A 14,533-nucleotide genomic window follows, 5' to 3' on the forward strand; every position below is an offset into this window, starting at 1 on the left:
CGCAGAGTATGCCTACACCACCACTTCCGCCTCGCGACCCGTACCCTTGGCTATGGAGGTGCCATTCTTGCATGATAGTCTACCGACTCGCCTGCACGCGCCGGTGTCTCAACTGCTCGCACGTATATTGCGCCTCCGCACCTCCTCAAAAGGGCAAAAAACGCCGTCGTAACGCGCCGATGTGCGTCTCCGAATTTGATTATCAGGGTTGGGCTGATTGGGGAGAATGGCGACGGAGAGTACGAGGGCAGGATGCGGGTGCCTTGGCACGCAATCGAGCTTTCGCGAATGGGAGACACAATTGTGAGTACGATTGTGATTTCCCTTCGGAATGTCATCATGAGCGGTATAGACTGCAGACGGCGGATGCGCTTCGGGCGCGGCAGAGGTTGGAACATCCGGTGGTTACTCCTACGTTGACCATGCCTCCACCTCCACCTCCGACTGCTGTCACGAGCACACGGTCGAATCCTGATGATGAGTTGCCGTTGAACGAGGCATTGGAATTAAGGCAAACCGCGGATGAAAATGAAGAATCTAAGAGCCCAACTAGCCCACTTCGCGAGGCATTCAGCATCTGGGATGATGCCGATCAAAAAGAGGAAGTACGAATATGGTGGGCCGAGGAGATAGCAGAGAAGAAAAAGCAAAAGACAGGCTCTAAGCAGAAGGATAAGCAGTTCACTGGAGCTGAGTCGGCGACGATAGAAGCGGTTACTTCACCTGGTGTCGATATAGTGAATATGGATTCAGATACATTGTATGAATTCTTGAAAGAAGTTGGGGCCAAGATATCTCGCGATACCCAGGAACAGACGTCCGAACCGAGATGCGAATCTAGGCTTTCGCACCGGAAGAGCCCGAAGAGCAAGAGGAGATTAACCGTTCGGAATTCCACCGAAGCAGGTGAGTTGGAGGTTCATGACAACTCATCAGATAGTGACTCGGATAGTTGTTCCTCGCTATCGTGTCAATCTTCCTCCGCATCTGCCTCATCTGATGGAGAATGGGTTCCAGCTAGTGGGGAGACATCTGGTTCCGAGATGGATAATGAAGATAAAGAGGATAAAGATGAAGAGGAAAAATTGGACCGAGAATTGCGGGCAATGATCGAAGCTGAGAAGTCGTTTCTGTTGGATGATTAATTAATACATGATATCTGTCTGGGTATTAATGTTGTGGGCATGGCATGGCATTGATGACTACATCTGTTATTAAGATTTTACATTGCGATCTAGTATGTCGCATACGATTACGATATACGATACCACTCTTTATTGATACCAATATGATTGATATTGAATTGGTGATGGGAAATATCTGAGCGAAATTTGAGTAAGTGGTTATGGGCTTCGACTATGAAGAACGTTTTTTCGTTTGGATATCGTGTTTCTAAATTGAAATAGATTTAGAATAATTCTGGAATAGATTTCATATTGTTCATATCAAACCTGTTGCTTGCGAAATGAATAGTTCTGGTGGATATTTGAAGAAGGAGGACGATGAAATGATGTGAAATTGAAGGTGGGAAGTTTAGGAAGTTTATAGGGGGCAATTGGGCGGCGATTAGCTAGCTTGCACCACATTATGATTGGCTCAGCGACAGCGTGAACCCTAACCCCGCTATTAGTTAGTACCTAGATAGGTACCTTCTAGGTATCGACGCGTTCAACTTTCAATTTACGCGTCTTCCAATTTCCAACATTTTACATCATCACATATTAATCGAGCCAAACAACAGAGTCGCATGTCTTTTTTGACCGACGCCGGTTTTATAGCCTTCAAGAAGATTACCAAAGCTTTCAGCAGCTTACCAGTTGTCAATTGCGCCGACTTCTCCATCAACAACGATTCAGCGGATTCACGATATTCACGGCGAGTTGCAATAACCCCAATACTAGGATCCGAAGTTCAATATGTCGGATTTTGAAGATGAGATGGACGTTGATGGTCCTGCACCATCAAATGATATCACATTCTCTTCTGATAACACGGCAAAAGGCAAGCGTAGTGCTGCTAACCTACCTGTAGAGGCCGAAGACTCTTTACCATGGTAGGCTTCCTGTGAATGGCCTTCGTATAATTTGCTGTGTGCTAAGTGTTTGTTAGGGTTGAGAAATACCGACCTGTATCTCTATCTGATGTTTCGGGCCACCAAGATATCCTAGCTACTATCAACAAATTCGTCGATACGAACCGATTACCACATCTCCTCCTCTACGGCCCTCCAGGAACGGGTAAAACCTCTACTATTCTAGCACTTGCGAGACGAATTTACGGAGCGGATAACATGCGCCAAATGGTCTTGGAATTAAATGCTTCGGACGATCGAGGTATTGATGTTGTGCGAGAACAAATAAAGACGTTTGCATCGACAAAGCAGATCTTCACTATGGGCGGTGCATCACGTCCTGGTGGAATCGCAAGCTACAAGCTCATCATTCTTGACGAGGCTGATGCTATGACAAACACAGCACAGATGGCTCTGCGACGAATTATGGAGAAGTACACGGCGAACACACGATTCTGTATTATCGCCAATTACACACACAAGTTATCACCTGCACTTCTGTCTCGATGTACGCGTTTTAGGTTTAGTCCGCTGAAGGAGGGTGATATTCGAGTTCTAGTAGACAAAGTCATTCTGGATGAGGGAATCAAGATCTCGGGTGAAGCTACGGATGCTCTAGTCAAGCTGAGCAAAGGTGATATGCGACGAGCTCTGAATGTGCTTCAGGCTTGTTACGCATCCAGTAAGTCTTATTCCAATGGTTTCAATCCCAAGTTTTTGTCCTCACACAATTAGGTACCCCGATGCAACCCAAAGACGCACCGAAGATCCCCGATAAGGACATTGTCAGAGAAAACATCACAACCGAAACTATCTACAATTGCATAGCAGCACCTCCTCCCGATGCGATTACGAAGATTGCTTGTACATTGCTTGCTACTAGCGACGTAACCACATGTCTCTCGACCATTAATACATTGAAGGTAGCAAATGGCCTTGCATTGGCAGATATTATTACTGCCCTGTCGGAAGAGATAATGAAGATGGAGGTCAAGCCTGAAGTTATGATAAGGTGGCTTGATGGTCTGGCTGAGATAGAACACAGAGTTTCTGCAGGTGGAAGTGAAGCTATCCAGACAGGTGCAGTGGTTGGTGTAATAAGGGAAGGATGTGAGCTCATGGGATAAGGTATGTGAGTACTTGCCTAAGATATTAAAGTAAGCTATCTACCTAGGTAACCAGGAACTGGCTGATAAAGAAATGAAATAAAATAAAATATCCGAGGTTATCACCTGCCCTGATGTTCTTGGGGCGTTGAAGGAACTCACTTGCATGCTGGCTACGATGTCATCTTATAGGTACCTAGGCAGGTAGGTGCAGTTACCTAACATCACTAATAACCCCTACTGCAACCGCCACCCGTATAGCGTACAACGCCTAGAATATACTGCTGTCGTACGCCTAACCGACGCCACTTACCATTACATCTCCATCATTCAATCGACATACTAGGTACCAAACCAACTTATCTTCTATTTACTCAATCGTGGAATATTCTTCAACAAAGCATAGCCTACTCTTAACGGACACGAAAATGGAGTCGAATCAACCACCATCCGTTCTTCCATCGAAAATTATGATCCCCGAGATACTCTTCATTATATGCTCATTCCTCGAGATAGAAGATCTAATTAGAGCCCGTTTATCTTGTAAAGCTCTCGCTGACATTGGTGCTTGTTACGCATTTCGTGAAATCGTCTTCTGTCTTCATCCAGATGACCTCGATATGCTTCGATATATTTCGCTGCATAGTATCGCATCAAGAAATGTCCACTCTCTAGTTTACATCGGGCATACAATAGGACAACCTCAAAAAACATTCAACGAATTTCGCAATTATTATGCTACCAACCGAACCGGACCGGCCGAAGCACGTCTAGATATTGATCAGCTCCGACGACGTTACGAAAAATATAAACGTATTGCGGCGGAAGAGGATAAAATGCTTCGCCAACGCCAAGATTTCGCAATATTAAGAGAAGCTATTCCTCGTTTCGTCTGCCTCCGCGAAGTTACTATGTCGACGGATTTTTGGTTCTAGGAAAACAACAAGAAAAATCCATACGAGGACTGTCTCGTCAAGCCTACCGATCAATTACAACCTACTGGAACCCGACAGCTTAAATCTCTCCTCAGCGCCCTCTCGTGGGGTAAGACTAACCTGAAGAAGTTGACTGCCGGCACGGTTTCATGGGAATACTTCTCATTATCTTCGGAACTAATTCCTTTTTATTCCAATCTTACATGCTTGGAACTTTGTATCGACACAGGCATAGTGAATGAGGACCAGAACAGCTCGGAACATTTAATCGTTGGTACTGCGGCTCGTCGCTGTAGAGATTTGATGGGAACGGGATTACTTCGTTCGTTCATCAGGTCGTTAACCCAACTTAAGACGCTCTACATCGTGTTCAACTGGAGCTTTGAGAGTACGGATCCGGATTCGGATGCCACTTTATACCCCGCCGAATTAACTGACATCTTGCCACTAGGGCACAGATGGAATCATCTTGAAAGTCTTACCTTGGGAAATATTACCTGCAAACGCCAGGAGTTGATGTCAGTGTTAGGGAGACACAGGAACAGCCTTAGAAAGTTATATCTGCGAGATATCGACTTTAAAAAAACATCTTGGAGCAAACTCTTCCCTATAGTCAGGACGATGAACTTGGAAGAGGCTCATATATATGGCACAATAAGCGGACAGCAGGAAACTGCTCCACATGACCTAGAATATTGGTCCTTTGAGTCGCCTACGACCTTCGACGACGTAGAACGTGATGCTCTGAGCGAGTTTTTGATTGGGAAGGCACATGATATTTCTTTTGAATAAATGCTCGGAATCACGACTAAATCAGCGCTCTTGAATGAGCACTTTTATTCTGGATAGTCTTAAGGTCAATACGGAACGCTCAGCCGCACGCCATGAACCGAAGAGCTACACATGGTTACATCGGAAGTCATTGGGACTATGCATATACTCGTTAGCGATCATTAAACGGCTTCTACTCAAGGTTAAGCATTGGCAATTCATTTTACCTTATATCGAACCCGGAGACCCTGATTATTTGGGTAGGATCTGGGGATAGATATCTTACACGCTTGCAAGAACCGTGGAGAATGCGGGCTGACCTGACAAACATCGTCTGTGAGAGGGGTTATCCGCCACGGCACCTACACCACTCTTGTGAGTACCGGTTAATACGATGCGGTCCGGTAGATCGCGGTTAGGTTAATCAATCCCCATGATCTTCTATCTAAAGTAGATTGTCTCCAAACCATGTAATATCTAATCAAAACCTCGCATTTCCCCTCCTTTCCTGTTCCTAGCTTCACTGCCCGTCAAGGTATCGCTCACTTACTGACGGTCGCTCGGATATGAAAGCTCTATACGGTACCGAAAATCGCTCACTTGGGATAGGTCTCATGATCGGATTGAGAAAGTTACAATACGGATTTCATTAGGCATAGCTACACCTATAAGTAGCTGAAGAAAAAATATACTCAAGTGTTCGTCTTTCTACCTCGGTGGTCTTTCATTTGAGCTCACGAGATGACGATCAATAAATCCCCAAATACCCCAATATCACTACATTAATTGGACCCCTGCTGATAACTGTCAAGCACACATTGATTATGAGGAAAACCAAGGTCCTACTAATTGGCTCACAGATACATTTACCCGAACCCAGTAAGAGTGGGAATTTGTATATTTCCAGCCTTGGCTAGAGCAATCCCCCAAAGACCCTTCGGCATGAAGCTCACTGTGGTATCTGCGCCATCGCTAGAAGCGGAACGGAGCTTAGCTGCTGCGATGGTGCTGATATAATATCTGTTAGACGTCTTTCAAAGGTCGCGTGGTTTTGCGAACGCGGGATCTCCTTCTTTTCTTCAAGAGGCCGTCGACATGAAGTTACTTAGTTTTGTTGCCCTGGTGGGCTTGGTCGCGGTGGAAGTTTTCGCTGCACCTCCTTTCCACGGTGTGGAGTCTACTCGATTGAGACGTAGTATCCCAGATACTCACATTCAACATGAGAAGAGAACAGAGATACAAGCGAGGTCTTGGACGAAGATGGCTAGGGCAGTGCCTGATGCCAAAATACCTGTTCGCATAGGCTTGAAGCAACGGAATCTTCAATCGGGACACGACCTTTTGATGGAAATGTGCGCCAACCCTCATACTCCGATATATGATCAAGACGTGGCTAATATCATTCTAAAGCTCGAACCCAGATTCGAAGAACTATGGAAAACACCTCTCCGCAGAAGAGATCATTAAATTCTTCGAGCCGCTGGAAGATAGCTTCAAGGCTATCAAGGATTGGCTTGTTGAAGCGGGCATTCCTTCGAAGAATATCTCGCAATCAATTAATAAACAAGTGAGCTTCGCAATTATCAGCAGGTTGTATTGGGCTAGAAATAATTTAACCAAGTCCTTGGTAGTGGGTGCAATTTGATGCTCCTGTCAAGCACGTGGAAGACCTCCTAATGACGGACTACCACGTTTGGGAACACGTAGACATCGGAGTTAAGAACATTGCTTGTGACGAGTGAGTACGATATCCATGGGATGCAAATAAGCGCTAATAAGGAGAAAGATATCACGTCCCGAAGCACATTAAGGAACATATCGATTATATTACCCCTGGTATTAAGTTGATGGGTTACGGCGACACACAAGGACCTCCAATGAAGAGACGAAGAGACGCGAAAATAGGAACGCTTCCCCGCTTTGGCGAAAAGATCTCCGAGAGCGATGTCGCGAATCTCATGAGCGAGAGGAGTAGAGGACTTAGTAGAGCCAAGCCTTCCGATGTTGCGAGCGGTAACTACACTCTGCCGGGTGGATGTGACCAATATACTACTCCGGATTGTATCAGGGGTAAATATTTACTTATGCTCTAAGTGGCTGTCTAGTAAGCTAACACCGAGTGCAGCGCTGTACAACATCCCGAAAGGAACCAAAAAGCACCCGGATAACAAAATGGGCATATTCCAATCCCTTGGACAACACTACACTCAATACGATCTTGACAAGTTTTTCTGGAGCTTCACAGGGTACCTTGGCCTGTATTTGTTGGATAGAGAAATTTGGCTAACAGATAATAGCGAAATTCCCAATGGAACCCACCCCGAATTGTTCTCCGTTGATGGCGGACAAGGAGCTACTACAAGTCTTAGGTTGGCCGGCTCAGAGGCGAACCTCGACTTCCAAATGGCATATGGTTTGATTTGGCCACAAGAGCCTGCGCTTTATCAGGTTGATGATGAATGGTATCAGAATGTCTACTCGTCCGATCCAGCTGCATATACCGGATTCTTCAACAGTAGGACCAAAACTTCCCCTAGAATCTTATGTCACTTATATAATCATCCACCAACTAACATAATCAGACCTCTGGAACGCTATCGACGGCAGTTACTGCACATTCGAAGCCTTCAACGAAACCGGCAATTGCAAGCGCCCCGAGTGTCGCGACCCCGAATACCCCAACCCGCACGACCGAGGCGGCTACAGCGGTGAACTCATGTGTGGTGTATACAAACCGACAAACGTAATCAGCATCTCATATAGTGGCGCCGAAGTCGACCTCCCCGAATCATACCAACAACGTCAATGCGCCGAGATTATGAAGCTAGGTCTACAAGGCACCACAGTCGTTATATCATCCGGCGACGACGGCGTCGGTGGTTTCCCCTCGCCTGGCGCACCATCGGGTTGTCTCGGCCCTGAGCGTGACGTGTTTAACCCGCAATTCCTCGCTTCGTGCCCTTATATCCTAACAGTTGGATCGACTGTCCTCCAGACGAATAAAACTCCCGGCGTCGACCCAGAGGAGGCTACTGATCGCTTCCGGTCCGGCGGCGGGTTTTCGAATATTTATGAGGCACCTGACTACCAGAAGGACGCTGTCGCTAAATATCTCGCCGCGGCAAACTTGACGTTTGAGGGATACGAGGGTGGTGGTGGCAATTATAGTAATGCGCGCAAGGGTATTGGGAGGTATAATAAGTTAGGCAGGGCGTATCCCGATGTTTCCGCAAATGGTGACCACTTTGTGATTTCGAGTGGTGGTGAATTGTTGAGGATTGGAGGGACGTCGGCGAGTGCGCCGCTTTGGGGATCGGTTATTACGCTGATTAATGAGGAGAGGTTGGCGGCAGGGAAGAAGCCGGTTGGATTTGTGCATCAGGTTCTGGTGAGTTTTTGCTGTTTCACGAGATAATTATGCGGTGTTTGGGATGTGGTTGGCTAACGTCGTCGTAGTACTCTCACCCCGAAGTCTTTAACGACATCGTCACGGGCGATAATAGGGCGTGTAAGAACACTGGATTCCCAGCAATTGAAGGGTGGGATCCTGTGACAGGAATGGGGTGAGTATTCCTCTAAATAACCCTGTGCGATTGTTAGAGATGAGAGCTGACACGATATCATTAGTACGCCTAATTATCCTAAGCTTTTGGAGCTTTTCTTGGGTTTACCTTAGAGATTGGGCCTGAGAGCGGCCGAAGGTCTGTCTTCATATAGTCTTCGGGTCTTTCGTTCGAGGCTTGAGGGAATCTGAATCATTGGAATATCAAATATACGAAATGAAATACAATATCATCATTTTGGTTATCCTATCGCTTCATTCGCTGTGCTAGTCTGACATCCTCATTCACAATTCATCTCGTGCGTGACCACCCGCTTCATCCGCAGTAAACGTACCATCCCAAGGCTTCTGTTTGCCTTGCACAATATCCATTAAGAAACCACCCACAGCTTCGGGCGTGATCTTGCGACTTCGTGGGTAGGGAAATACCTGCCCGAACATAGGGTTCTGGACGGAAAGCCTGGGTAAAGTGGCAGGTGCTAGGCCTAATGGTGCCGTAAGATCGCCATACTCGTTCGCGTCCACTGTTACAAAGCTTAGGTACTCCTTGTACATCTTTGCTACTGATCGCATGGTGTCTACGTAAGCATCGCGATCCTTGGGTGATGTGGTAAAGTAGAAGACTAGCGACTTTCCAGACTATTACAGAATATCGTTAGCGGGCGAGATAGATGGGGTTTAATTGTACCTGGGGAATTAGAAAAAGGGCGAGCTTTGGTTGATGCTTTATGGTTGGCTTACCTGAAGATACTTGACTTCACTCGCCCGGGTGAATTCCCCAATAACGGGCTCCAGACAATTTTCGATGAGTTTAGGCAAGGCATCAATACTCGTGAAGTCTGAAATAGTGAATTGTAAGCTGTCGCAGTTGTTGTAGCACCCGACAGCTGTTGGTATGTCGGTCACCTCCACTAAACCGAAGGATACCCGGTCGCGGTATTGTGACGCGAGTGTCTCGTATGCAGTCTTGACATGAGAGTCCTGCGGATTGATTTGAGCGATAGCGGTATAATCATCGCTTGACTGGAAGGCCGAAATCTTGGCATCTGAGTCTAGGCTAGTGATAATTGGACGAATTGCCCTCTTTAGATATGCGAGAATTCTGGTAAAAGAGTAAGTGTTGGTCTTCTTTAGTGAGCGGCTGACTTACGAAGAGGTCCTCCTAGGCCCCCTATATGGCGCTGTGTTGCCATGCCCGTCAAAAAAGCGTAGCGCTGGGCATGAGATGACATCGAATTCGCGACATAAACTAGGCGCCGAAGAGCAATCAATGCTTATTAGACCTTTCTTCTCTTTTTCTAACGCAGACGTCCATTCTGGCTCTAAAGCTTGGCTGGCAGCGCTGTAGGTAAGACGTGTTAATCAGTGATCGATATGAAATGTACTGGTAGTGGCTCACGTTGAGGGTTCTATAACTATTTCCACGCTGGAATATTAGTCTTAGGCGTCTTTAGCGGGCGGGGGACGGGCGGTACTGTACTTACACGCAACTAGAGCATAGTTATGACCTGCTATAGCTCGACGAAATGCATCTTCATCGATATGTTCCCAGGCTACTACTGTAGAGCCTACTAATAGGGATAGTAGTAACTGTAAACTTCTAATATTCATCATATTCTCTTTACGACAACATCATAATTGTTCTTGATTGAAGCTGAAAAAGGAGCTCGCGGGGTCAAATACCAAGCAATTGTGTACAGCCAAACTACCCTGTAGATCAGGGGGGTAGATCTGACGATGCACGGTTCCGTCACCCTGGATCTGCGCTAAAGCCCTCCACTAAAGAGCTCATACGGGAGTTCATTGCGACGCTGAACAGGGGAAGCTCCTTTTTACACAAACAATTGACGTTTCAATCTTGCATGTTCTCCTGACCATGGCGTAGGTATGAATATTAGGATAGAGGGGTCTTCTCCTGAATATTCCCGTCGAAGATGAAATACGTAACTTCATCTTCATCTTTTCCCTTGCTAACCTGAATCCGCTATTTGATTTTATCGCGTTACTAAGTCTATGATGAGCTCCCTAAAGTCAGCATTACTGTTAGCACTCGCTGCTGGGTCGGCCAGTGCACATAGCCATCATCACAGCGATGGTGCGCAGAAACCGATAACTTCAAATGATTATACTTGTCAACATCCCGCCTATAAAAGCCATATAGTATCCAAATCGCCATTGGTTATATATCTAGCGAATTTCATTACGCCAGAAGAGCGAGCTCACCTAAAGGAAGCAACGTAAGTAATATGAACCCATTTCTTGGTGTTGGCTGCTCGCCAAGATCTAGGCCATGATTGACAATTTCGGTAGCAAGGATACATTTTCGCACTCAGCCGTCGCCGATGAATCCGGTGTCCAAGGACTACGACGGACGCGAACCTCGCAATCGACCAATGTACCGCGCGATGCTATAGTACGATGTATCGAAGAGCGAGCGTTATTATTCCAAGGCTTCGACATACCGCGGACACACCTTGAGCCATTACAACTCGTCAAGTACGGGCGGGGTGAGCGATACACCTTTCATACAGATTGGTACACGAGTACAGCGCCTGCAACTGCTGAACTTGGCGGAAACCGACTGAGCTCATTCTTTGCGTATATCGATGCCAGCGATGATCTTACTAGTGGTGGCACCAATTTCCCAGTGGTGTCTGCACCACATAATAATCGTTGGTGCGAATATGTTGACTGCGACGAGCCCTGGGAGAATGGTGTTACGTTCAGGCCTATTGTTGGGAATGCAGTTTTCTGGCAGAACCTACACGAGGACGGCACAGGCGATCAGCGGACGCTACATGCCGGACTTCCGGTCACTAATGGGTCTAAGATAGGGGTGAGTGGCTTCTAGATATCCCTAAAAAGTGCTAGTTACGGTGCTCCATGTTTGCTCAAAAAATCGCCGAACCGCTAGAATACGGTAACGGCGCACCCAAAGCCTTCTATTTCAAGCCCCCCAAAGTCCCCGGATCTTGTTGAAAACTAACTTGATCCTCACAGATGAATATTTGGACGAGACAAGGCCCCCTAAGTGAGGATATTAGGGGACCAGATGTATAATTAAGAAGTAGTGAATGGATCTTGCTATCGTACATATCATTTAGAAATCGAAATCATCGGATTCACGGACCGCCAGCGTAACGACTAGTTTTATTTCTGGCTAATATGTTCATACATAATTAGGCGTATACTTCTATAATTTTAGGCCTCGTTCAGGCCACCGTACACCGCGACAACGGTGTTAACTTATGCCCCAGGTAGGGCGACCATTCATTGGTCTCAGTTATGGAATCCCCCCATACCTAGGCGGCTTTCCATCCTCTATTCTTTAGCATAGGCCTGTAACTTCTAACCAAAGCTGTCTACCAGCATCTTTTGTTAGATCTGTGATCCCATCATCACCACATGGCAAGTACTGTGCAATCCACACCGCGTCGCTCTGCTGATCAAACACAACTACATACGATTGTTAGCTATGCGCTTTTAAAATGGAAACATGCTGAGGTGGCACTTACGGTACGCAGCTCTGATGAAACTAGTTCCTAGTACCCAGGACTCATCTTTACTATCCGTAGGCTGGACTCCAAGAGCACACCAATTGTCGAAATCGACGATAAAGTCAGCATAATTGACTCGGATGACGATGTTATAGAAGTTGAACCCGAAATTCACAGAACCATCTAGGTTCCGACTCTCGCATGGCACGCGATAGACACCATTTTCATCTTGAAATGCATTTAATGCTTGCGCTATGACGGCAACCATTTGCGCATCGAGATAGGTATAGGTAGACCCAGAATCAATCAATACGTTTCGCTCGAAATCGCTATCCGTCAATTTCGTTTCGTTTTGGCCTGGAGGAGTAACCGCCAATGATGTCAAATTGACACGATAGCTTTTTTGAATTAGCATGCGTCGACCTGTTGTGTTATGCGTTGAGATGGGGTGAATAAATCATACCCAACTTGGCTGTAGCGCTTCAGCTGCTGGTCTGGATATGGGTAAATCTCGAGAGGCTCAAGATAACCGCGAAATTTCTTCCTATCAACTCCACCAAAGATAATATCGCCTAAACATAATCAGATCACTTGAAGCCTCGGTAATCAGGCGTATGGCAACTTACTTGGGCTTCCTCCGCCTTGATAACCTACCCCTAAGCTAAATATCGGCACGGCGATATAACCTTGTGCGACAAGAAGGTCCAGTAAAGTCTGGTATGCAGTATTCCATGCTTTACCATATGCGACACCCAACACACCAGCCCATATATACTGGCTGAACTTGCTAACGCCAACTCTCAACCCAGGTAGTGGTAGGTCTACCACGTGTTAGAGCTTCAATTTGATTTGGTGGGAAAAGGACTTATACATACTGTCTAGTCCGACATAAGCAGTATCACTATACCACTGTCCTTCCATGTAACCAGTCCCGAACTGGCCAGAGAACCATCCATTCAGGTTCTTAGCAGTAGATGACTGCGCTGTATCATAGTATCCATACGTTTGGCAAGCCTGCGGGTCGGCCGCTTGCTTACAGTCTGGATCCACGAGCAGCGTGTATGATCCGGTATCGAGGATGGCCGAGACGGTCTGTCCGGGGGTTCCGATATCAACTACGTTACGCTATCAGTCATTGTATCATTATTATGAGGGGCGCGAGACATACGCTCCAACATGTATACTATTCCAGCTCCATACCTCGCCAATGGTTCCCGTGGCGACCGGCCTGATATTTGAGACGTCGCATAGGTGGATACGGTACCACCAGTTACGTTATTGACTTTCCGAGATTGGAGCTTAGCTCTTATGTGTCTTCCGCCGTCGGAATCGACGTCTCCGCTGGAAGGTCTACTTCTCAGCCCCGTTCGAGGAGGCCATGAGGGATCCGGTATCGTGATCGCGAGACATAAGAATGGCAACAAGCCTAGGAGGAGCAACCTAAGGAGCGCCATTGTCGAGAGATCGTAGGCCAGGTAACCCGTCGCCTCCGAAGAGAAAACTTACAGCTCAGAAAGATACGGTCTTCCATCCGCCCGATCATAGTCGTATCCCGACGATCACATTGCTGAAAGCTCCGGCCTGAATCCTATACGGGGGATTTATGATAATTCCGAGGATATTTGAGAAATCCCGTCAATTAGAACAAGATCTGTCGAAACAACTACTAAGCATGCAAAGTGTCGAATCAGACCTGCACGCGGTTGTTCTAGATACCCCATACGGCAGGTCCAGACCAATGAGCTTCTCATCAGAGCCCAGCTCTCACCAAGTAGGTGTATATATGAGACGACGCTGGTCCTACCTACCTAGTCGGTATAGGACGGGCTACATTGCATACTTCCCCAAGATCTGCGTCGTCGGTCACGCGCCACGATTTTAACCGCAATATTATATTCACGTTAGCCTCTTCTTTATGTTGGTAGATCACCATAAAATTTCGAATGCGGGTAAATAGCAAAATAGGAAAAGTTCTGAAACCCATTACTAGATTTTTGCTACTTCCGGGGGTTAAAGCGTGAAAGGATTATTGACACTCAGCCTAACCATCTATGACACCGGAATTAGGGGTTAGTGAACCATGGACAATACGAGCATCGTCCCTGGTTCTCGCACAGAATCGTAACGGATCTAGTTACGCGCTTCCGTTAGTCGGAAGAGCGGGTAGACTTAGTAAACAACCAAACAGGTGCTTAGAAAACAGTTTAACGGACGTAAGTACTCAATATAGCCGCAATATATAACCCCACATATGTAACGTTCTCATAATGGCACGGCAAGGCTGCATATGACCGCATTTCTCTCCAATCTCAGCAATCTATAGTTACGGTAAACCTGTTGTTGGTCCCCGCCTAGCGAAAGTGATGCATTTCGTGCGTCCCGGATTGCGACGGTCCCTACAGAACCATTTACCTTAGTATGTAACCTGCCTGAACGATCGACCTAGTTTCCGGCAGCTGTAAGCTATCTCGATACCGACCTGGCGGCACTCACTTAATACTCGGCAGATCTGAAGCTCCATCCGCTGCCGACATTCGTAAGTTATATATTCATTATACAACCTACATATTTGCATATGATCAGTAGAGATG

At 46.6% G+C, this 14,533-nt stretch overlaps 7 protein-coding genes across 7 annotated transcripts; 5 read left to right on the forward strand and 2 right to left on the reverse strand.

The window, feature by feature from the left end:
• Positions 1-8: 8 nt before the first annotated feature.
• On the forward strand, positions 9-1,145 carry F4822DRAFT_429779 (uncharacterized protein; the record flags this gene model as incomplete). The annotated part of the gene is made up of 1 exon (XM_051461161.1): positions 9-1,145. One exon carries the CDS (start codon positions 9-11, stop codon positions 1,143-1,145), a length of 1,137 nt encoding a protein of 378 aa, XP_051314939.1.
• Positions 1,146-1,685: 540 nt separating this feature from the next.
• On the forward strand, positions 1,686-3,365 carry F4822DRAFT_405212 (P-loop containing nucleoside triphosphate hydrolase protein). Its single transcript, XM_051458271.1, has 3 exons — positions 1,686-2,053; positions 2,110-2,753; positions 2,807-3,365. Exons 1-3 carry the CDS (start codon positions 1,917-1,919, stop codon positions 3,196-3,198), a joined length of 1,173 nt encoding a protein of 390 aa, XP_051314940.1. The 5' UTR covers positions 1,686-1,916; the 3' UTR covers positions 3,199-3,365.
• Positions 3,366-3,506: 141 nt separating this feature from the next.
• On the forward strand, positions 3,507-4,264 carry F4822DRAFT_271590 (uncharacterized protein). Its single transcript, XM_051454717.1, has one exon. The coding sequence runs from the start codon at positions 3,606-3,608 to the stop codon at positions 4,110-4,112; it is 507 nt and encodes a 168-aa protein (XP_051314941.1). The 5' UTR covers positions 3,507-3,605; the 3' UTR covers positions 4,113-4,264.
• Positions 4,265-5,441: 1,177 nt separating this feature from the next.
• F4822DRAFT_271656 (putative alkaline serine protease AorO) lies at positions 5,442-8,645 on the forward strand. Its single transcript, XM_051454719.1, has 9 exons — positions 5,442-6,235; positions 6,294-6,450; positions 6,515-6,621; positions 6,670-6,953; positions 7,009-7,129; positions 7,181-7,398; positions 7,466-8,271; positions 8,340-8,446; positions 8,511-8,645. The coding sequence occupies exons 1-9, from the start codon at positions 5,979-5,981 to the stop codon at positions 8,557-8,559; spliced, it is 2,106 nt and encodes a 701-aa protein (XP_051314942.1). The 5' UTR covers positions 5,442-5,978; the 3' UTR covers positions 8,560-8,645.
• F4822DRAFT_271726 (thioredoxin-like domain-containing protein) lies at positions 8,619-10,298 on the reverse strand. Its single transcript, XM_051454720.1, has 5 exons — positions 9,930-10,298; positions 9,845-9,860; positions 9,596-9,787; positions 9,187-9,547; positions 8,619-9,084 (listed from the first exon to the last, which is right to left on the reverse strand). Exons 1-5 carry the CDS (start codon positions 10,057-10,059, stop codon positions 8,731-8,733), a joined length of 1,053 nt encoding a protein of 350 aa, XP_051314943.1. The 5' UTR covers positions 10,060-10,298; the 3' UTR covers positions 8,619-8,730.
• F4822DRAFT_271616 (uncharacterized protein) lies at positions 10,260-11,575 on the forward strand. Its single transcript, XM_051454718.1, has 3 exons — positions 10,260-10,682; positions 10,756-11,281; positions 11,446-11,575. The coding sequence occupies exons 1-3, from the start codon at positions 10,459-10,461 to the stop codon at positions 11,503-11,505; spliced, it is 810 nt and encodes a 269-aa protein (XP_051314944.1). The 5' UTR covers positions 10,260-10,458; the 3' UTR covers positions 11,506-11,575.
• A 2-nt stretch (positions 11,576-11,577) lies between these two features.
• On the reverse strand, positions 11,578-13,983 carry F4822DRAFT_405224 (acid protease). The gene is made up of 6 exons (XM_051458272.1): positions 13,111-13,983; positions 12,818-13,057; positions 12,569-12,763; positions 12,406-12,514; positions 11,961-12,340; positions 11,578-11,901 (listed from the first exon to the last, which is right to left on the reverse strand). The coding sequence occupies exons 1-6, from the start codon at positions 13,394-13,396 to the stop codon at positions 11,774-11,776; spliced, it is 1,338 nt and encodes a 445-aa protein (XP_051314945.1). The 5' UTR covers positions 13,397-13,983; the 3' UTR covers positions 11,578-11,773.
• Positions 13,984-14,533: the final 550 nt, after the last annotated feature.

This window comes from Hypoxylon trugodes (assembly GCF_022578975.1).
Source record: "Hypoxylon trugodes strain CBS 135444 unplaced genomic scaffold F4822scaffold_5, whole genome shotgun sequence".
In the NCBI taxonomy this organism is placed as follows: Eukaryota; Fungi; Ascomycota; class Sordariomycetes; order Xylariales; family Hypoxylaceae; genus Hypoxylon; species Hypoxylon trugodes.